A 23086-nucleotide genomic window follows, 5' to 3' on the forward strand; every position below is an offset into this window, starting at 1 on the left:
AGAACAGGAGTACTTGTGGCACCTTAGAGACTAACAAATTTATTAGAGCATAAGCTTTCGTGGACTACAGCCCACTTCTTCGGATGATATGCATCCGAAGAAGTGGGCCGTAGTCCACGAAAGCTTATGCTCTAATAAATTTGTTAGTCTCTAATGTGCCACAAGTACTCCTGTTCCATTTAGGTAATTTACCATTGCGCCAGCCCATTTTAACCCCTTACATTGCTGGTACTGTAAGTGCTTGGCTGTGAAAAATTCCTGATGGAATAGTAAGTCATCCATGAAGTAAAAACTCCTTTGCTTACCTGGGGCACGTCTTCCTCTTGAGTCACACTCACAAAGTTCTCAAACATGGCTACCATTGAAGGTGCAGCTATTACATGACAATTCACAAGGTCAGATAGAAAACGAACCTAATAAAGTAAAGAAAAGTTCTGATGTTATACATTTTTAAACTATTCTCTTACTACAAACTTGCTGAAGTAATTGCAAGTCTGAGACCTGACAACAAATATAAATATTCATTCAGCTACTAAAACAAACTACTAGGACAAAAAAGTTACTAGCACTTGCCTAGTAGCACGAAGGAAGCATGCAGTGTAAAAAAAGTCCCTTCCTGAACAATGCATACTTTAAGCCCTGCCCCTTAAACTATGTCATAATAGTCGCTCTCTAAAAGAATGAATTACAGTTATTTCTTTTGGGAGGAAAAATCTCTTGCACACCTCACATCTTCTCCTAGTACACCTATGGAATACTGCATGTTGACTTTAGAACAGACCAGTTTCTCCAGGATCACAATTAGAGACACCCTACTTCTCACAAGTGTAACAGGAACAGCACATCAGGTTAAGGGGAAAGGAGCATAAGAGGTGAAAAAAATACTACTTACTAAATACACAGCTTCATTATACATATTGGCTTTCAAACATTCTTTGAGCTGACGAATCATAGCTTCTACAAATTCCCCACCAAAATTGTAGTTCCTGGCGTTCAGCAACCCAACTAGTGTTGTGTAAACAGTAAGCTTTTCTGGTAATAGACGTGCACTGATTGAAATGCAAAAAAAAAAAAAAAAAAAGAAAAAATATTGCATCAGATGTTAATCTGTATCATATGCATTAATATCCGTCAGTGGTAGCCTCTGTCTCACATTGAAGTTAACGTGAATTGGATAGAAGTTATTGACAATAAAAATGGCATAAAAGCCTAGAATGGCATTTACTGGAAATTTTAAACACTTTATAGAGGTGTTTTGAGAACTATTTTATAAAGAGGCTTTGAAGTTTAAAAGCCACAAGACAGCATCATTTTACAGAAGACTCACAATTTAATTTTAGTGAACCAGCAGCTGAACTTGAAAGGGTCAAAGTAGATTTTAGGATCATAGAGTCCTAAAACTGAATTTTTGTAGGTTTTTAAAAAAAACTAAACTAGAGTAGAAATAATGATTCTCACATCCTCTTTTCTCATCCATTTCATATACATTTTTATATGAATATGACTAAGCCGTTCAAGAGCTAAAGGCTGTGAAGATTTTTATGCCCTGCTAAACTAGTACTTTGTTTGCCCTTGTGTAATTCCTTTAAATACAGTGAAACATCAGAAATACATAAGAGACTTTATACTTTCTGTATCTTGTGTAAGATGTGGTGCATTTTGCATTGCATATAAAAATGTTAAAATTTAAACACAAAAAGGCTATTGCATCAACATGACTGATTTTAAATGGAAAGTGCTTAAGAAATTCAAAGGGATTGTTCCGATGATAACCTAAAATTATCTCCTTAACTATGTTTTGTATTCATGTGTACTTTTATATCTTGACACTTGCATTACTGTTGTGGGAAACAAATTAACCGCTTGACTAAGATTGTAACTTGCATTACAATTGTCAGAAAAGCGTGGCTATAATATCATTTGACTGTGCATTCAATTCTAATTTCACTTACCCTGGAGCTTAGCACCTTATCTTACACAAGATACAGAAAGTATAAAAATGCAACACCAAGGGCCAGAAGAAATGCCATCAGTTGACAGCTTCATCTGAGGTGGCTCAGCATCAAGGCCCTCCCCTGAAGACCCACACTACCAATAATGAAAGATGGCTTGCAATGGTGGGGTGTAGGTCTGGGACCCTCTGTCTGCTTAACTGCTCTTGGAGCAGATTAAGTCCTTAAGACAGGGGTGGGCAAACTTTTTGGCTTGAGGGCCACATCCGGGTATGGAAATTGTATGGCAGGCCATGAATGCTCATGAAATTGGGGGTTGGGGTGCGGGAGGGGGTGAAGGCTCCGGCTGGGGGTGGGGATTCTGGGGGGGAGGGGGCTGCGGATGAGGGGTTGGGGGTGCAGGAGGGTACTCCAGGCTGGGACCGAGGAGTTCGGGGAGTGGAATCAGGTCTGGGGCAGGGGGTTGAGGTGAGAGAGGAAGGCAGGAGTGCAGGCTCCAGGCAGCGCTTGACTCTGCTTCTGGGAGCTGCTTGAGGTATGTCCCCACTCCGGCTCCTATGCAGAGGCGCGGCCAGGAAGCTCTGTGCGACGCCCCTGCAGCTCCCATTAGCCACGGTTTCTGGCCAACGAGAGCTGCAGGGGAGGTGCTTGGGGCGGGAGCGGCGTGTGGAGCCCCATGGCTGCCCCTACACATAAGGGGGGGGGGGGGGGGGGGGGGGGGGGGGTAAAGACATGCCACTGCTTCTAGGAGCCACACAGAGCAGGGCAAGCCCTTGACCCTGCTCCTCGGCTGGAGCCCTGGAGCGGGGCAAGCCCTGGACCCCGCTCCCTAGCTGCAGCTCGAGGGCTGGGTTAAAATGTCTGGAGGGACGTAGTTTGCCCACCCCTGCCTTAAGAGAATGCAGTGTGTATGTTAGTTTTTCCTCCAGTTGTTACTATTGTCAATTTCCTTCGCTAAAAGTAAACTTGAAGTGTCAGTAATGTACGAGCTGTTCATAGGAACATTTTAAATATGTCATGTATGTTTGAAAAGCATTTAGTGTAGATAATACATCATCACCTGGCTCCACAAATCTTTGGCATACATACACTGTACAAAGAATTCTTAATATCTTGCTTTTGTAGTTCGGCAGATCAGCCTCCAAGACACCAGCTAGGCCTTCCAAGTTGCTCTCCAAAGAAGAAGTACTCTAAGAAGGGAGATAATTAGAAACCCATCACAACCAAATCAAGAGATAGCCAGCCAATCCTTCAGTAACAAGCCTGTTTGAATAGAAGACTATTTTATTGTGCTCCTATTGATAAAAGATAAATCTGGGTAAGAATAAAATTTGCATTTTGTTTTTTAGTGGGAGAGATGCAATACCTCCTGAATTCCACACAGAACTGTTGAAGGCAGTCCATTTTTATTTCTTTGTTACTCTCAATCTACTGCAAATGTATTAAGGGGGAGGACCATCCTAATCTCATTTAAATGTTTTTAAAAAGAGAACTAAAACAATCCCTTAAGTATCTACAGCCCGGATTGTGAAACATACAGGGCCTACCATGCAAGTGAGATACCTATGCTGCCATGCCCCCTGAAATTTAAAGAATTAGAACAGTTGTGTACGGTATTTAATTGAAACATTTCCAATTAGCTTTCCACATAGGCATTTCTAAGGTTTTTACTATTTCAGCAATCTGGACAGCAGGAAAAGTTAGTGAGCATACTATTCAATTAATTTTGCCAGTGTTCAACAAGCAATATTATCCACAGAGTAGTATCCAGTTAGAGCAGGGGTTCTCGAACTGGGGGTCGGGACCCCTCAGGGGGCCGTGATGTCATTACATGGGGGGGTCATGAGCTGTCAACCTCCACCCCAAACCCCGCTTGCCTCCAGCATTTATAATGGTATTAAATATATTAAACAGTGTGTTTAATTTATTGGGGGGGGGGGGTCGCAATCAGAGGCTTGCGATGTGAAAGGCATCGCCAGTAATGAAGTTTGAGACCCACTGAGTTAGAGATAGCAGAATATGACTAAAGTATTTATGGAAAACTGGGTGAAATTAAAATTAAATTAGTATTTACAAACACTAACCAGTTAGTCCTACTTACTACTTATTTTATACCATCTTTCCTTACCTGGCTTCACGCCATTTTTTCTTCTCTATAATAGACTGGTCTTTTTCTGGAGCTGTCTTCAGTGTATTTTCTGTTTTCCCCTTCTCTCCCTGTCCACCCTCACTTTTTGATTCCCATCCATAGCAGTATCCCCTGCATTTGGGATCTTCCTCTTACTCTATATTTTGTTTATCCCTTCCTCCATCAAAATCCCTCAATAAAAACCCTGCACTTCTCTTTTTGAATTTATTCCATCAGTATCCTTTTTCCCCTCCAACACCCACTCACTAGATTCAGGACTACACTACTAGCCACTGATACAAAAGTCTCAATTCATGTACTAGACAGAGCTCTCTCAGAAGCCTAAACTCTTACATCCAAGGATTCAAAACCAATAGCTCAACTTGTCAGAAGAAATTGGTACTCATACCTTCTCTCCCACTCTGCATATTAAAGATTCCAGTCTCTCTTCAATTTCAGATGGCTCAGACGTTCTCCTCCTTTTATGAGGTTGTCCTCCTGTTTCAATACATTCATGAAACCAAGAATACCAGTTAAATAATTCCTTAACTGCTTTAAAAAAAAAAAAAATTCTGAACAATTCTGTCAGCCTCAACTCACGTTCCAGTTCTGTACTATAATAAAAATTACCCACAAGAAATTCAGGTGTTGCTACTACTTAAGACAGGCCTAACAAACATGAATACAAAGCTAACGTATTAATTAAAACATATCCAGTTTCTGTAGCCATTTTACTCTCTAGGATTTTATTCACAGCTAATCAAGTCCTTTTCACTCTCTTATTTGAAAGAAGTTTTTGGAAGCGCATTGCCGCTTAAGTGGCAAGATACAGTATCAGTGGTACATGCAGAATAAGTTAAGCACATGCTATAGAGTTAGCAGTACCTAAATATTGCTCATCTGAAGTATCATTTGGGATTATCTGGCACCAAAGATAACACGAGAACACGCCTAAGTAAAAGGCTACATGAGCATCCTTGCTTATCAGGTTTTTTTATTTTGGAAAAAAGACTAAACAATCACTAAAGACCTTTTAGAGTTGATATTAGTTAAACTCAATGCTCAATAAGAGCTGAAAATGTTGCTAGCAAAAATAGTAGAGTCTCTGTCTGTAGGATTGCATCAAGTTAACTATATATGCCCCAAAAGCTGCATCTAGTCTATACACGATCTTATCACACTGTCATTACCAGGGCATTAAGTGAAATGACTGATGGATATCACACGTGGTTCATTTTCTCACCATCTCCCCAGGGTAGAACTGTATATACTGTGTACTTCATTTTAGTAGAGTTTCATCTGTTTTAAAAGCTGCACACTGCTGTATAGGTGGAAGAGAAGGCAAGGTGGAAATTGTGCCCCTTGCAGCTGGAGCAATGGTGGCGAAGTTTGTAATGGTCCTTCGAACTCCCGTAGGAGCTGTGACCAGCCTGGAACTGGCCACAGAGTCTGCATCCTGCACAGATGAACCTTCCCCTTATGGTAGTAAATTCTATTGTGCCAAGGAGTGAAGCTGTCGACCACAGTCCTCATGCCAGAGCTTTTTAGCTCATCTTTTAGACATGTTGGGTCCAGGTCACTGAGCACCTTCAAGATAAAGGACTGAAACCTTGATGTGATTCTCTAAGAAGCCAGTGTACAGTGCAGGACAAGTTCAATGTGCTCCCAGTAACCTGTGTTGTAGCTTTCTGTATAGGTGGACTGACAGCTTTATGTCCAGGTATATCACATTAGTATTAATGCCAGCAAGGAATCCAGGAGTGTTGCTAACCTACAGACGGACAGTCTGATCAGTTGTGGGTGTGTACGTACCTTTAATAAAAAGACTGCCCCATGGCTGCAAATTCTCCAAAGCAACCCCCATAATCTGTCTTGCTTGAGTTCAGCTTCAGCCAGCTGTTCACATATCAGCTGATACCATCCAAGCACTGGACTATCTTGATAGTGGCAGGGCTGTATGCAGTGACGAGTAGGTAGTGGTGGTTGTCATCTGTATATTGCTGGCACCTGAATCCAGTCATCTCACCAATTTACCTAGTGGCTCCATGTACAACTGAACTGGGGAAACCGAGGTGACCTGTTTGTGGGCAGGCATGACAGCAGATCCATGCAGTTTGGGAAGCCTTCCTAAGTGTGCATTCCTTTACAGTGAAGTAGAATGCTAGTTCTTCCCAGTGCTTAGCGCTGGTGTGGGCTGTAGGCACTCAGTACAGGTGGTTTAGCTCCTTAAGACATGATTTGACAGGTTCAGCAGAGATTGACAGGAAAGTTCTTGTGGCCTGTAATACAGCCTCAGCGTAGGCTGGCAGAAATTCTTTGTTTCAGCCTTTGTTTTCCACCTTCTCTCCATCTAATGCAGGTTGTCAAAAAACCAAGGAGATCTATGTGGTGATGGGGAGGAAGGGGACATTTGGGGCCAGCATATTGATAGTTGAGGCTACTATACAATGATGATTCACAATATTTTCAACTCCTGAGTGACAATCTGCTAGCATGCTTGCAGGCACCTATACACACCCCCATTGCAATCAGATGGGCTCTGCACAGTAGAATACTAGGCCACACTCAGCAAGCAGGTGGGGGTAGATATAGTTTAAAATGTTTTTAAAAGGGCACAGAATCACAGAATATCAGGGTTGGAAGGGACTTCAGGAGATCATCTAGTCCAACCCCTGCTCAAGGCAGGACCAATCCCCAGACAAATTTTTACCCCCATCCCTAAATAGCCCCTTCAAGGATTGAACTCACAACCCTGGGTTTAGCAGGCCAATGCTCAAACCACTGAGCTACTCCTCCCCGAATGCGATTCAAAGCTGCTGTTGCTACTGCCATTAAGTGAAACAGATTAGCAAAAGTTCTTGGCATCTAGATTGTGTCTACTACAGTACTTTATAAATCAAGACAATATAACAGGCAAAGGCCGCCCAGAACATTAAAGGTCACAAATTAATTCTCCTGAAACAGAAACATGAACTCAATTTATTATACCAGGGTGAGAGGCAATGAACGAATACGCTCTCCCAAAGCGCCTTACACTGTTACGGGGATGTTTTCATTTCGGGGAGATACGCTCTAGATATTCACCAAAGAAATCGAAGGAAAAACACAGCTAGTATATACTGGGAGACCCTTGGGTGAGGGGGCAGGGACCTTTCTGCTGAGTGCTCAGGGCAGCGTCACACACTACATTCAGGACAGAACTACCGCCTGGCCTGCAAACACTCCCCGCTACACGTAGCGTTGCTCAGGTGAGTAAAGTGGCCGGAGCCCGGAGCGTTACTCGCCTGCCCACAGCACAGCACGTGCACAGCGCAGACTGGCCGGAGCCCGGCTCGGAGCGGCGCCGAACTCCCGCAGCGCCAGCGCCGGGCTCCGGTTCGCCTCGCTACAGGCAGCGCCACAAGCTCCGCTCCGCTCCCCGGCCCCGCCCCCGCCCGCCTTTGTCCGCCTGACACCGGAGAGACGCGGGAGAGCGAGGCGGGCTCGCGCGTTTCCCTCGGGCCACCGCAGGGCCCCGCCGCCGCGCCGCGCTCCCCTCCCCTCCCCTCCCCGCTCACCATCGTTCTCGTCGCTGTGCCGCCGCCGCGACATGCTGGCGGCCGGGCCGGGCGGGGCGCGGCGCGCGGGCTGCGGGGGCGGGAGCGGCGCGAGGCAGGCGGCGCGGAGCAAGGGCCCTGGCGGCGCCTAGAAGCGTTTCCCTCCGGCCGCCCCCTCCCAATCCAGCTTCCGTCCAGCCGCGCCCGTGAGCTACTTCCGGGGCAAAGGGCGGCGGGAGAGTTGCCACTACGCCACGCCCCCACCCCCTTCCTCGCGAGCACTGAGCGCCGCTCTATCTGCTGCTCTATGGTATGGCGGGGGATGACGTCCGGGGCGGGCAAGGGACAGTCGCGAAATTATCAGAGTCCCTGGGAGGCGAAAAAGCAACCCTTCCCGGGAAAGGGGCCCGAGTAAGGGCCCGATCCTGCCCGGGCCCGTGACGCCCCCAGCTCCCACGGGCCCAATCCTGAGGCGCTCTTAGCGCCCGATCCTCCTCGGAGTGAAGCCAATGTTCTAGCTCCTGTGGGCACCAATGGGCCCGATCCTGAGGTCGCCCCCCCCCCCAGCGCCGCACGGGCCTGATCCTGTCCTCAGTGGAGTCAGTGTCTTAGCTACTGCTGGCTCCAGTGGGCCCGATTCTGAGCCCCTGCAGCTTCCAGTGCCCAGCCAGGCCAGCGCTGACAGGCCAAGGAGCGGGACGGGCTCGTGGCGATGGGAGCACAGGGCTGCCGGCAATGGCAGAAGCTTTCCCCAGAGCGGGCGGCACAGCGTTGTGTGCAGCCAGCGCAGCCCACACCTGGGCCCTGTGCCGGGGGCACGGCTGGGGGCATGGCCCCATCGGTCAGGCCCAGGCTCACGGTACCAGTGGCTGGACAGACTAAACCATAGGGTTGCCAACCCTCCCGGATTGGCCTGGCGTCTCCTGGAGTCGGTATCCATGTCCCGGTGACCACTGAAAGCAATTCAGGAGATTTTAATAGGAGATTTTAAGACAATGACATTATGTCATGTTGGGGGGAAATCTCCCGGAATAGCTTCAGTCAGAGTTGGCAACCCTACTAAACCACCGGGTTCCCCCCATGCCTTACAGTGTTTGGTGTGAGCACTTCTGTTACTGTTGCCCACAGGGCTGGGTGCAGCGGGGTGATTCCTGTGTCTAGACACCCCGAGCGCTGTCTGGCTCCTGCGCTGGCCTTGGCCACGGGTGGGCGGTACACCCACACCACCAAGCTACATGCTCAGCGAGTGAAATACTATCACAGGTATTTCGGTGCCTGACTGAAATGATTGGAAGCTGGGCTCTTAAATGCCTTTGAGGAGCTGAGCCATTGTTACTAGTTTGGGCGCAATCATGCAAATGCATCCATATGGGAGACTCTCTAGGCTTCATGTATTTATACCGGCTCCTGTATTTTTCACTTCATGCATCTGATGAAGTGGTTTCTAGCCCACGAAAGCTTATGCCCAAGTAAATTTGGTAGTCTCTAAGGTGTCGCAAGGACTCTTCGTTGTTTTTTCTCTAGGCTTTGTAAATCTTTAATTAGCTCTCCAAGGGACCAGGAAAAGTCAATTGCCTGTTAGAATGTGGCACACACCACCGCAATGTAAAAATCAAACAAGGAATTGTACCAGGAACCAGATGGTACCTTAACGCAGGTGTAGTCAACAGGTGGACCGCAGGCCAAATCCAGACCACCAGATGCTTTCAAACAGACCCCAACATCTTTTTATTTACATATTGACTACCCCTGCCTTAAAGTGTTCACACTATTCAGGGAGTTGCCTGTTGGATTTCATACTGCAAATGGAATTACAAATGTAAAACTGTCTCACAATCTGTTCAATGTATGTTATTCACTGAAAAAAATAGAGCTGGTTGAACTTTCCCCCCACATAACAGTTCTCCATTGGAAAACGCAGTTTTGTCTAAAAACATTTTGGAGGAACATGTAAATTTTCAACAGCAAAGTGTCAAATTATTTTGGCTTTCTTGATTTTATGTCAAAACATTTTGCTTCGATAAGGTAAAAATAATTCATAATGACTTCCTTGTTTTATTATATTTGGTTTTGACATTATATGTTAAATATATTTCTATATTATATTTCACATTTTAGATTTTTCTGTTGTGTTTCAACATTATCAAAACAAAATGTTCCAAATCAAAAAATGTTGGAATTTCCATTCTGTGAAAATGTTCAAAAACTCAACTTTTTGTTCCAAAATAAATTTCAGAATGTTGGCATTTCCGGCAGGATGGAAATTCCTTTTTCTGACCAACTCTACTGAATGCATTTCATACTGTGTGTGTCGTGAAAGTCCTCTATGGTACTGAACATTCCCTGGCAGGGCAAGACTTGAATTCCTCTTGCACTCCAGTAGAAAGCTCTGGAAGAGGAGCAAGATGGACACAAGGAGGCTAGAGACACAAGAAGTGCATGTTGGTGTCACAGATACGACACATTTCTCTCTCTCTCTCTCTCTCTCGTTGTAGCAGTTTTACATGGTTCTGGTTTACTTGTACGAATAGTAACACCATCAAGATGAGCAGTCCATAACTGTTATTTTGTCAGTATAGTTATTGTAAAAAGGTTGTGAATTGTGAATTGTCCCTGAGGTGAAGTGTTTCCAGGAAGGAGGTGTGAGATGAGACATGCTTCCTCCAGTAAAGAGAGAGCAGAACCATTTACCTTCCAGAGAAGGCAGAGAGAAGAGGGAGCCACAAAATCCATAGCCTGCTATGCAGTATTTAGCATACGGACCAGTCACACTTTCCAATGAACTGGTCAGGGTTTTTGAAACCATGATTATTTCGGTATACCCCTATCCAGCAAAACTTGTGAGATAGGAAGAGATCATGGGGACTTACTGTTCTGAGCTCAGTTGAAAATGTCTGTCTCTGAAAGCCTGGCATAAAGATCTCCAGACAGCTATCTGGTAACTTCTGTGAACACTGTTTTTATGGTCTTAAATTCTTAAAAGGTTAAGGCTTGCTGCTGGCTGACTTTTTTGCTGTTGTAGGGCAGTGACAAAGGCTGCGAAGACAAAGACTGCCTTTAGCAATGTCTGTCAGCAGTGTGCTTTTATTGTTTTGAATGTATAGTATTGATAATACGTTATTTGCTGTGTATGTTTGATCAGAATATAGACAAATCTGTTTTGCCTGCATCTTCCCTAGATCACAGAACAGGATTTATGCCTAACTGCAGTGACACAGCAATGATATCTTCTTCTGTGCTAATGGATGGAGGAGATGAAGTGGAGTGCAGTATTTTAAGATTTCCAGATCTGGACTTGAAAGATCCTCTTCCTTTGACAGCCAAAAGCAATCTCAAAGCGGAATCAGATACCAGTGTCAGAAAGAAGTATGCATTTGCAAAGAAGAAGGTACATTTTAGTATAGTACTTCATTGCGTATGTTCATAATGCAGATTATGCAATTGCACAATTTCTTTGTTATCTTGTAAGAACTTGCTTTACAGAGTTCCTATCTCATTCCTGCTACACCCTTAATTCTTGTTATAGTAATAAGTTAAAAATAATTTGGCTCCATTAGTATCATATTTAAATGAAAGGAGTCTGCAATTACTACCTTTAAAGCAGTGGATCTCAACCTTTCCAGATTACTGTACCCCTGGCAGGAGTATGATTTGTCTTGTGTACCCCCAAGTTTCACCTCACTTAAAAACTACTGGCTACAAAATCAGACATAAAAATACAAAAGTATCACAGCACACTATTACTGACAAATGGCTTACATTCTCATTGTTACCATAGAATTATAAAATAAATAAATTGGGATATAAATATTGTACTTTCATTTCAGTGTATAGCATATCGAGCAGCATAAACATGTCATTGTATGAAATTTTAGTTTCTACTGACTTTGCTAGTGCTTTTTATGTAGCCTGTTGTAAAACTAGGCAAATATCTGGATGACCTCTGCGTATTCCCAGAGTTACGCATACCCCTAGTTGAGAACCACTGCTTTAAGGCAAATGGGGATGTAATGACCTGATTCAACAAAGCACTTAAGTATGTGCTTAAATTTAAGTGCTTTGCTGAATAGGTAGGGATTTTAAACACTTGCTTAAAGTTTAGCTATGCTTAAGCTGTTTGTGGAATTGGGCCTAAGAGAGGATGTTAGTGCATTAAAGTATTGTCAATGGTTTGCTGCTGTTGGATAAATGAAAAGGTGAATCTGAAACATAGAATTCAAACACAGAGAAACCAATGTTTAAAGAGACACTCTCCGCTTGAAATCTAGTCAGTTTAAAGAAAAAAATTGATTAAAAGTTTCCAATCCGAAATCTCCTCTTCCTCCTGCCAATTTTTGCAGGTGTGGAGCAATATTTTCTTATTTAAAAAAAAAAATTCCCATTTTAATGTTGCTATATGAAAGACTCACACATTCACTGTGGTCAGGTGTCCTCTGGTGCAACAGTGAAACGCACTTTACATACAGTGATTCTGCCTCTCTGGACTAAACAACAATAGCAACTGATTATAGTGAAACAGACTGTTACACCGAGTACTGTCAAATACACTGACAAATCACTGATGTTAGAGGGCTTATTCCTTCATCCTCTCACTTCCCTGGTCCTTCTCGGATGAACAGAGAGCAACAATACCCGAAGTCTGAAAGTGCAAACAATTTGATGTTTATTGGGGTGAACTTCCAGCAAGCATGATTCCAGTTTCCTTCCTCAGTGTCCCCCTTCCCAGCTCTGACACCCCAGAGCCTTGCCTATGTCCCTGTTCCCATTCCCCCCCTTAGCAAAACATGATTCCAATTTCCAACCCACCCCTTACTTCCTGATTGACTGCAGACTGTGTAGTAAAACTTGAGTTCTGCTCAGCTATACCTTAACCAATCATTTTACTGAAATTTAACTAACTAATCCTAACATATTGTAACATGATTATCTAATTAATTATATCCCACCACCTTAATTAGTTTACACCCAGCAAAATTAATTATACAGCAGACAGAAACAATCACAGAACCAGACAAAGATTATACAGACAAACAATAGAGAAATGGGGTAGATAGAACAGTTCTAGAACAACAGTGATAGAACAACAAAGAAATGAGGATTTCACATCCCAGCTATTGATAAGTGAGTTCTTGCCAGACAGGATGCTATCAGACTGAGGGCTTGGCTACATTTGCGAGTTACAGCGCATTAAAGGAGCCCCGGGGCACACTAGCTCACTACCTGTCCACACTGGCAAGGCATGTAGAGTGCTCTGACTCTGTGGCTAGAGTGCTGCTGGTACTCCAGCTCGGCGAGTGGAATAACGTTTGCTGCGCCCCCACTGGAGCGCCCCAGCGTCAGTGTGAACGAGGTGTTGCATTACTGCGCTCTGATCGGCCTCCGAAAACGTCCCATAATCCCTTTAAGTCAAGTGGCCACTCTTGGCATTGTTTTGGATATGCCCTTTGAAAGCTCAGTTTGACAGCCGGCTGCTTATCTGCTCCGAGACAAAGCAACCATTACTGTGGAATGCTGCGTGAGAGAGAGAGGTGGGGGGTAGGGGGGATCTGCTGCTGTCTGAACTTACAGACAACATGCTGACATGCTCTCAGCACCCCAAAAACCCACTCTCTCTCCACCCACATACACACAACACACTCACTGTCACACTCCACCCAACCCACCCCCCTTTGAACAGCACGTTGCAGCCACTTGCATGCTGGGATAGCTACCACAATGCACTGCTCTCTGTGGCTGTTGCAAGAGCTGCTAATGTGGCCATGCCAGTGCGCTGTCAGCTGTCAGTGTGGACAGACTGCAGCACTTTCCCTGCTGCATGCTACGAAGGCGGGTTTAACTCAAAGCGCTCTACGTCTGCAAGTGTAGCCATGCCCTGAGTTTTCTTTAAATCTTCTAGGCTCTTCCCTTTCTCTGGAGGTGATAGATTGAGTCACCTTTTGAACAGCCCAAAACTGCCTTAATTCAGTGTGACGGGTGAGGGCGTGACCATTGGCTTCCCGGCTTATGGCTGCCTCTGCTGCTTAGCCACAGGCCGTAGCTTAAGAACCAGGCCTCAGACAGTAGGAGATGGCTCTTACACCAGCAGACAGGGATTTTAATTCTCTCTTTTATACCTTTATAACTAGCTAAATAATACGAATACACCTAAATTCTTAAAGGATAGGCCTTTGCAGACAGGCCTAAATATCTACATCCTAATGTAGCAGGGTGGTTAAAGGGCTTAAAGCAGCCCGGGAGAGGCTGTGGCAGAGGAAAAGCTGGGCTGATTGGGAAGCAGCCCCAGCTGTAGCCAGTGCAATCAGGTCCCAGCTGGCCCTCATAAGAGGGCCGGGGGCCAGAAGGAAAGAGTCTAGAGAGAGAAAAACATGGCTGCCTGGGAAGCTGAGGAGGGTATCTAGGGTGGAGCGGTGCTGGGGAAGGGCAGAGGGAGCTGGGGAGCTCCAGCCTAGCAAAGCCCCAGGCTACAGGCTGAGTTAAGGGCCCACAAAAGGGTGCTAGGGCTGCAGAGGGGCAGCGGCAGCTGGTCCAACCCCCCTTGCTGATGGTGAGGGGTTTACAGACTGTGTCTGCCCCAGGGAGCGGGGGCGAGATGGAGACGGGCAGTAGCCACTGAGGCTAGGTGGGGATAGGGGGTTGGGGGTTCCCCTGGGAGGGGAGACCCAGTGTGAGGGGGTAATGTGGTGGGCAGAACCCCTGGGCAAAGAGTCCGTGAGGGACACGGGGGGGAGGCAGCGGCAGGCGAGACATCAGCCAGAAGAGGGCGCTCCGGAGCTGGAAAAGATCTAATTCCCTGGACCACCAGCAGGAGGCGCTGCGCCGGTGAGTCAGCACCCGGCCACACCGAACAACTGGGTTGCATGCAACAATCATGGGTGGGAAAGACTCTCCTTATCAGACAGAAATGACATATTAAAGGGATAGTTTTATTTTAATAATGTTATTCCCCACTTTTGTACCTAAAAACTGGTGTTTGTATGTGAAAGGAAATTTTCAAGATGCCCTGCAAGGATGCTCACTACACTTCCAAGGCTAAACCAAATGTATTGCATCGCTGTGCTACAGTAAAACCAAACAGTGCTGAAAATCTAAGTGTGCAGAGACTGCCTTGGTAATCCTGCTCACAGCGAAGAATGAGGTTTTTGACGTATGAGGAGAGGCTGAGGGAACTGGGATTGTTTTCTCTACAGAAGAGAGAAGAATGAGGGGGATTTGATAGCTGCTTTCAACTATGTGAAAGGGGGCTCCAAACAGGAGTCCTGGCCCCCAGTTTGAGAACCCCTGATTTAGAAGCTACAGGGGGGATATTTAAGGCTCCCAGCGGTCGGCTCAGCTCTGCTCAGACACAAGGACATGCACTGCAGGCTATCTTCTGATACCATCTGCTACACTTACTCAGACACAGGGGGTTGCTGAATGTACATAGTATGTGGCACCATGCACATATCTATGTACACATCTTCCCAAACGGCCGTGTGTGACAGAGCCCCCCAAAATAGGAGGCAGAAAGGGTTGTGACTCCTGAAGTGACACCTCACTCTCCTTCCCTTTCCTCTGCAGTCTAAGCCCCTATCAAGCCACTGTTCTCCCCTTTCCCATCCTCCCTCAGTCTGCCCCATATCCCACCTCCCTGCCCTCCTCTGGGTGATGCTGGAGAGCCCACTAAGCAGGTGTTTCCCGTGCTGCCTGGGCTCAGGCAGGGGGCTGCTGGTGGAAGTGCACATCTCAGACAGGGGCCAGGAGCAGGGAGGGCAGACACAGCCACCCTGGCAGTGGAGTTAACTGGACTCAGCGGTAGGCAGCTGCATGCACTCAGGCAAGAGGTCAGTGGGGGCAGAAGATGTGGGACATTCTAGGGATGTGGCAAGATGGTGGGACCCGCCCTCCAAATGTGTGATGTCCCAAGAACCACAGGGTACTTGAGGGGCTTGTCCATGAACAGGAGAGCATGGTTATATTTAAAACATAAGACTTAATTACTCCAACAGTGGGTCGATGGGGCTGGAAACTGCCGGGTTGTTGCTGATTGGTGTATCCACTTACTATGTTTATATGACAAATCGGAGTGTTAATGCTGAGGTCACTGGAATGCATGGAAATATCGTTCCATGACGCGTCCTGGGCAGCAGCATGTTTCCGTGAGGCCGGCAGTGGGGGTTCTGTCGGGGGGCTGCAGGTGCAGGTTGTGGGGACTGATGGGGGTGCTGTGGCAGCAGTGGAACAGGAAGTGCTTGTGTTTCTGTTGTGGTTTGGGGCCCAGTACTGCAAAGCTTCCCAATATGGTACCCTAGGCTGGGCCCAGAGAATAACTCTGCAGTTGGTTAATGTGGCAGCTGTTTCTAATGAAACCAAGAGCCTTGGCAAGGCAGAGCGACAGCATCACAAGAAATGCATTGCTGAGGGATCCCAGGGTGTTTACTTACCCTAACACCATGCCCAGTAACTGGGCAGCCTGTTTAAAAGCACCACATCGCTGGGATTTGTCCTTCATCCAGTCTCGAGTCGTGTGACAGGATCTAGGGAGAAATCAAAGCCTAATTGACAGTGTTTGTAATGCATTGCAGGCATTTGCCCTCTTTGTCAAAGCAAAGGAAGTGCATGTCACAGCTAGCTGCCCTCCAGCTATGTGCAGAGCGGGACTGGGGTGGAAATGCTGCAGACAAACCTTTAACGACCTCACCGGCATTCACATACACGTCGCCACGCAGCATTCCAGTGACATCCGGCAGCAGACAGGTGTGATTCTAAAGCAGTTGGCTGCTGAAGCCAGCACCTCAAGTAACCCAGCTTCTGCAGACGAGGCAGATAGGCTAAGCGGTTCCACCTGTAACAGCCAGGAGCTCTCTGATAGGCTCCCAGACACAAGCCACATTAGTTTTGATGAACTGACAAGGTAAGAAATTGCCTCAACAATATGAAAACTGTGTTTCTCACTGTAAGCCTAGGGTGAGCCAATGCAAAGGCATCCATGTCACTGTTTGCACCAGTTTAACTACAGCCATTTCAAGTTAGTTTTAATTAAACTGTTGCAACTTTTGTGTATGACAAGGCCTTAGTTGATGCAACTTCCCACCTTCATCTGATCCCTCTAGACCCCCTAGGAACCTAGAGCCCCCTGGACTCATTCCCACTTACTAAATTCACCTTGTGCAGCCATTCTGACCCGTGCGAAGGGAGTGTGAAGCCCCACCATGCTGATCTGGGAGCATTTCACCCCCACTTTACACTGGTGTAAATGACTGCACACCATGCAAGGCGGTGGAGAATCAGGCCCCATCTCTGTATTTTTCCGACAGAGTCAAAGAAGGTCTGGGGTGGAGGAACTCACACACTCAGAGGCCATAAAAAGGCTTCTCTCAAGGAAAGCAGCTAGCAGGAGAGGGTGAGAATGTGCAACTACCCTCTACTGTCACCCTCTCGTGGCTCTCCAGCATGTGGGTTATACCATTTGTCTGAGTGTAAGAGCCCAGCTTACACCACCTCAGAATTTGGCTCCTGATTGGCCCTTTAAAAAACATGGATGTTTTTTGCACTTGGCTAATTCAAATTTAAGTTTAGTTTTCAAACTTCAGCCTTAGTCCTCAAGGAGCCTCTGACATGTCTGGAAAATACAAGTCCTCGCGTTGCATGTGTTTTAAGAAATCTGGTTCTCAAATGCAAATGAGATATGAGCTACTGGCAATGAAATGCCATGCAGGGCTAGTTAGTTTTTTTTGTCAACATTGGCAAGGCCAGTATAGGGATATAGAGATCTGCACGATCTCTGACTTATTTCCACTTCTTGAAGTAAATGAAAACAAACAACATAGCCCCACAAAACCTTTTGACAACAGCCTGGAGGAAACTGTCCAGTTCTCTAAGGATGAATTCCCTGTCTGTCACCAATCACAGTATTAACTGCATAGTCTTGTGTGCTGCTGAATCTAAAATACTCTTCCTATTTGTTCTCCCGCTTGTGGCAGTGGAGTGGGAGAAGTGCTGTTATATTACTGTTACCGGGAGGTGAAAGACCCAGTGAGGCTCTGTGCTTGGCAGAGGTCTCTGTGCCAGCACCTTCATCTCACTGGCAAGGTGAGTCTTTAAGGAGCGTCTGGTTCCCCTCCCCATATTTGTCTCTGTTTAGCGAGAAACAGTGGCCCAGAAGAGCCAGGCTGTAATCACACTATTGCATGGAGGGAGAGAGCAGAGTGTTTAACGAGTTACATCGAACTGCACAATGGAGAGCCGCATAAGGGGGAGGATTGTTTGTCAGGCATGGTTTTGTGGCTCACAACTTCAGACATTAGGGGCCCCAGTCCATCACCTCATGGTGAGGCATGGTACTGCAGGCCGGCCTCTACCTCAGTTTCTTCAACTACTGTTTCCTGCCCACTCTGGTGGTTTGTGTCTCAGCCCTCCAACCAGATCACTATAAAAGCTCAATCCCCTTCTGGGCTAGCAGAGTCCAAAGTCACAGCCACAAAATAAAGGAGAGTTCTCAGCCCCTTTAAAGTTACTCATCCATCCACCCTCTGCGCTCAGCTCTCAAGTGCTGTACTGCCCCTTCAGGTGAGACACGCCCTGCTAGGTCCCAGGTACTTCCAAATAGTCCAGTGCCAGGGCGGTTCCATCAGTCCTAGCCCAGCTTTTCTCGCTACATGAAGGGCGTCCATCTGTGTTCCTCCCCCAGCTGAGCAGGCTCTCCCCGCTTCAGCCCTTCCCATCCCAGTGCAACAGGTGGGACTGATTTAGTTCACAGCAGCACATTTAACCCTTCCAAGTCTGGGTGGGGTTTGGCTCATTCAGCATTGTGTAGGATTAGTCACTATATGACAGTACATAAAACCATGAACATCTCCAGCCTTTCCTGAACATCTGCAGTGATGGTGCCCTGACTACCTGCTTTGCTACTCTGTTCTGCTGCTCCATTGCTCCCTCAGTCTTTTCCCCAGTGCCTACCCTAAACTTTTCCTTCCTTAGCTTCAGATCTTTGCTTCTTGTCCTACTATCTTCCTAGAGTACAAATAGTTCCTTTTCAGACATTTGTAGTCTAGCTCCCTTGAAATTATTTATGAACTGGGTCCATAACCCCTGACACTTTTTTGATGGACTACAGTAGAACCTCAGAGTTATGAACACCAGAGTTATGAACTGACCAGCCAACCACACACCTCATTTGGAACCAGAAGTATGCAATCAGACAGCAGCAGAGACAAAAAAAAAGCAAATACAGTACAGTACTTTGTTAAATGTAAACTACCAAAAAAAATATAAATAAAGGGAAAGCTAAAAAAAGATTTGACAAGGTAAGGAAACTGTTTCTGTGCTTGTTTCGTTTAAAGTAAGATGGCTAAAAGCAGCATTTTTCTGCTGCATAGTAAAGTTTCAAAGCTATATTAAGCCAATGTTCAGTTGTAAACTTTTGAAAGAACAACCATAACGTTTTGTTCAGAGTTACCATTCCCAAGGTGTTTGTAGCTGAGATTCTACTGTATGTCCTTTTATCTCAGTCTGTCATTCTGTCTCTCATCCCCACTCTGTGCATAATTTTGTTGCCCCTCTTTGTATTTTCTTTAGCTTTTCTGTATCCTTAGGGGTTGGGGACCAGAACAGCACAGTATTCTGAGCTCACAAACCAGCCTATGTCTGGCCTATGAAATGCTTCCCAGAACTGATGGTGTTTAAAACCAAATAAACCCCAAAGCCCTTCATAGACTTAGGGTACATCTACACTACCGGGGGGAGTCGATTTAAGATATGCAAATTCAGCTACGTGAATAGCGTAGCTGAATTCGACGTATTGCAGCCGACTTACCCCGCTGTGAGGACGGCGGCAAAATTGACTTCTGGGGCTTTTTGTCGGCGGCGCTTACTACCACCTCCGCTGGTGGAGTTAGAGCGCCGATTCGGGGATCGATTGTCGCGTCCCAACGGGTCGCGATAAATCGATCCCCGAGAGGTCGATTTCTACCCGCCGATTCAGGCGGGTAGTATAGACCTAGCCAAAGTCATGCTCCCTCTATCCAAGAGGAAAGAGAAAAAGCACCTTTATATTCTTGCTGGGTTTTTTTATGCAGCTCCTAGATACCACAGTGAAATGCCCTGAGACATTCATTTCCCCTTCTTTGCTCATATATTTTACTTGGTAGTTTCTCAGTCCTTCCTTCTCAAAGACAGGCGTTACATTTGCCCTTGTCAACTGCATACTTTTCCTCTCGCTCTTGATTTAGTCAAAATTTGCTTCCATCCGTTCTGAGATTATCTTCACTTCAAAAAAAAATTCTCTATTGGTCTAGCTATAATGCATCTGAGTTGGAGAGATTTCATTGTAACGCAGGCACTTTCACCCTTTCTTTCTACCTGCTTTATTGGGACTAATACCACAGTCCTCACTCGGTTAAAACTCCCATTGGAGGTTCTGTCTGACTAATTACTGCAGAATTTGCCCCTTCCTTGTAATTGTTTTTTTTGCTCCTGCACAAGGTTTTCTGACTTCCTCATTATCCTTTTTATGAGTACAGAGCAAAACCGGCCATAGAACAATTCCTTCCTCTTGCAGTTTCTTTTGCTGCACTTCTCCTCTCTCATTCAGGATCACTATAGTTTTCCCCCCCACACACACTTTTTCTCTTTTCCTGAACACTTTTCTACAACTCTCCTCATTCCCAGCTGGTCCTGGTTCATTAATTTCATTTTGATTGGTTTGCATTATGACTAGATCTTAATCTAGCTTTCCTTTCTGGCTTCTAGGTGCGCATTGCTACAGAAGGCATTAATGGGACAGTTGGTGGAAGCAAAGTAGCTACCAGTCTTTATATAGAGGCAATGCTTTCCCACCCTCTGTTCAAAACGATTTTGTGCAGAGAGGATTTCAAGGTAAGAGAAAGGGACCCACATACAGTTATTATTTATTCAAATGTTTGTTTTCATCCGCAGAATTTTTTTTCGAAATAAATGTTACTGCACTAAAAATCCACATTGAACCCAAGGAATTCAGCTCCTGCAGTATTGGCCCAAGGAACAGTTTATTTGGGGATAAATGGTTTTGTTTCATTATTATTTACTGTCCTGTGAATAGTTTTGTCTCCAGTGAGAACTTTTGTATGTTGTAAATAAGACAATCAGATGGAATCATTGAGCATCATGAAACTAAAAGTCCTTTATAAAATTCTAGTGCTGATTTAATCTTTTTTCATTAGGGCCCCAGCAAAGCCTTCACCTGTGTATGTGCGAAGTTGCACATGTGCACTCCTGCATCACATTCTCCCAGCTCAAACACCAGCACGTGCAATTGGCATGTTCTCACACCTGCCCACACAGAGCTCCTCCTGCATACACGTTGCTGTTAGTAAAACCCTGAATCTGGCTAGTCCCTCATGCATTACATTAGGGTCCAGTGAGCCTCATGGATCACTGCAGATTGCCATTACATACAGTCACACCAGGACAAACGGTGTTCTGTGTCAGGGATCATTCTGACTGGAGATCGCAATGAACCACACAGACACCAGCAGAGCCAGAGATCAGAAGGGAATTTTATTTATTCTTTTAAATTTGACGTGAATTTAGCGATGGTGAATGGTCCCAGCTTGCCAGCCCCAGATAACAAAACCTTTCTTTAATCAGCAAAATAGACTTCGCACATGCAGTGGCAGGGCAGGCCTCCCCATACTGCCTGCTAACAGGTCTTGTTCCTGCCCAAGAGGAACCACTGCTAGCAGAAAGTGGCTGGCTCCGTGTCCCTGGCCCACTCAGCCCTTGGCATCTCTCCATTAGTGGCCTGTTGACTTTTTTAAAGTGATTTGAATAACTGTCCACTGGCAACTGGACTGGAACCACCACCACTCTCTGGTGGATTCAGAGAGGCAACCATGAAAGGGGAGAAGCCATCACCAATCCCCCGTGCCATCCAGTCCCCCAAAGCGACTTGCTTATATTGACATCTCACATGAATTTAGAAACTCGAAATACAGTGGAGTTTCAGCAAGGGATATGTTCATCTGTTGGTGTGTCTTTAATGTGGTGTCATGACCTCATTTTTAATTTCCCAGAGCAGTGCTGGAGGAGCTCACTGTTTCCCAGACCTTCGAGTTGGCGTATTTGAAGAGATTGTACCCATGGGCATCAATCCAAACAAAGTCTCCTACAAAGAAACCGGTACATTAATTTTATGACCAATAATAACTTGTTGATAACAGAGATTGGAACTGAACTGTAAGGCAAATGATAGAGTAATGCACTGTCACCAGAACACCATCTTTGCACAGTAACCAGAATATGACAAAAGCATAGATAGCATTGTTAGAAAACGTCCAGGGAAGCTGCTGTGCCTGCAGTGGGGGTTCCCTTCATAGGGAAACTGCTGGATCAGGTCATTGATTTGCACAATATTTAGCTGCTTTGACAGCTCAAGATTAAGCTGTCCATTTCATTCCACCAGATTAGTAGTAGTTAAGGTCATTGAGTCTTGCCCATAGTCTTGAGAATGAACCACATAACACTTGAAAAGTCATCCTGGGTAAGAGAGGATGTAAGGAGAAACTATATATAATTAATAATGCAATGATTTGGAGGAGTTTTTGAGCACAAGAAATATTTATAATTGCTTTAAATATGCATGAGATGTGGATATTTCAGACAGCTGTGAAATTGCCTTTACAGCACAAATACTGTAAGCCTAGTAGAGATTGCGGTGTAAGTATTGCTGCTGCATTTGGTATTTCACAAAGAGCCAATAATTACTGCAGATAGCCTGTTAATTCCTCAGATCCAAACTCTACATCAGGGGTCGGCAACCTGTGGCACACGGGCCAAAGACGGCACGCAAGCTGATTATTAATGGCACCCTGCTGGGGTCCCGGCCCCACTCAGCCCCCCCGCCCACCGTTCTCTCCTGTGGGGGCAGGAAGCAGAAGCTTGGTCTTGCCAGCAGCAAAGCTTCCCCCTCCCCTGCTTCTTCCCCCAGTGTGGTGCTTCCCTGCCCCTCCCACTCTCACTCCCTCTCCCTGCCACCAATCAGCTGATCGCCCTTGCGAGGGGGAGGGGGAGCAGAGCCACAGCATGCTCGCTGCTCTGGGGAGGAGGCAGAGAAGAGGTGGGCACGGGTCCCTGGGAGAAGAGGTGGGGACGGGGCATATCCCCTCCAGCCCTCTGCCCTGAACACCCCGCACACTCAGCCCTCTGCCCTGACCCCTGAACCCCGTCTCTCTCTCTCTCTCTCTCTCTCTCTCTCTCTCACACACACACACACACACACACACACACACACACACACACACACACACACACACAGCCTTCTGCCCTGACCCCTGCCCCCCCTCACATACACACCCAGCCCTCTGCCCTGACCGAGCACCCCTCACACACCCTCGTTTTGACTCCTGCACCCCCCACACATACCCAGCCCCTGCCCACTCCATGCCCTGACTTTTGCACCCCCCCACATCCTCACCCCCACCCTGAGCACCAAACGGGACTCCTGCACCCCCCCCCCC

The 23086-nt window shown here is 46.2% G+C and overlaps 2 protein-coding genes across 4 annotated transcripts in view; one reads left to right on the forward strand and one right to left on the reverse strand.

The window, feature by feature from the left end:
- LOC117879017 (nuclear cap-binding protein subunit 1) overlaps positions 1–7742 on the reverse strand; it is a gene marked incomplete at its 3' end in the record, with an annotated part of 45771 nt that extends 38029 nt beyond the window's left edge. Inside the window, 5 exon segments of one of the 2 annotated variants that reach the window (XM_034773856.1) lie at positions 306–413; positions 893–1049; positions 3042–3142; positions 4490–4578; positions 7638–7742. In XM_034773856.1, coding sequence (XP_034629747.1) covers positions 306–413; positions 893–1049; positions 3042–3142; positions 4490–4578; positions 7638–7671 — 489 coding nt within the window. 2 annotated transcript variants of the gene reach the window in all.
- A 2505-nt stretch (positions 7743–10247) lies between these two features.
- The window catches only part of TSTD2 (thiosulfate sulfurtransferase like domain containing 2), a 43146-nt gene continuing 30307 nt past the window's right edge, over positions 10248–23086 (forward strand). For both annotated transcript variants that reach the window (XM_034774836.1, XM_034774835.1), the window contains exons 1-6: positions 10248–10554; positions 10796–11004; positions 16178–16506; positions 17576–17684; positions 20343–20468; positions 21644–21749. In XM_034774836.1, coding sequence (XP_034630727.1) covers positions 10813–11004; positions 16178–16506; positions 17576–17684; positions 20343–20468; positions 21644–21749 — 862 coding nt within the window. In that variant the 5' untranslated portion in view covers positions 10248–10554; positions 10796–10812. The remainder of the gene's footprint in view (positions 10555–10795; positions 11005–16177; positions 16507–17575; positions 17685–20342; positions 20469–21643; positions 21750–23086) is intronic.

The sequence above is a fragment of the Trachemys scripta genome, chromosome 6 (assembly GCF_013100865.1).
Source record: "Trachemys scripta elegans isolate TJP31775 chromosome 6, CAS_Tse_1.0, whole genome shotgun sequence".
Taxonomy (NCBI): Eukaryota; Metazoa; Chordata; order Testudines; family Emydidae; genus Trachemys; species Trachemys scripta.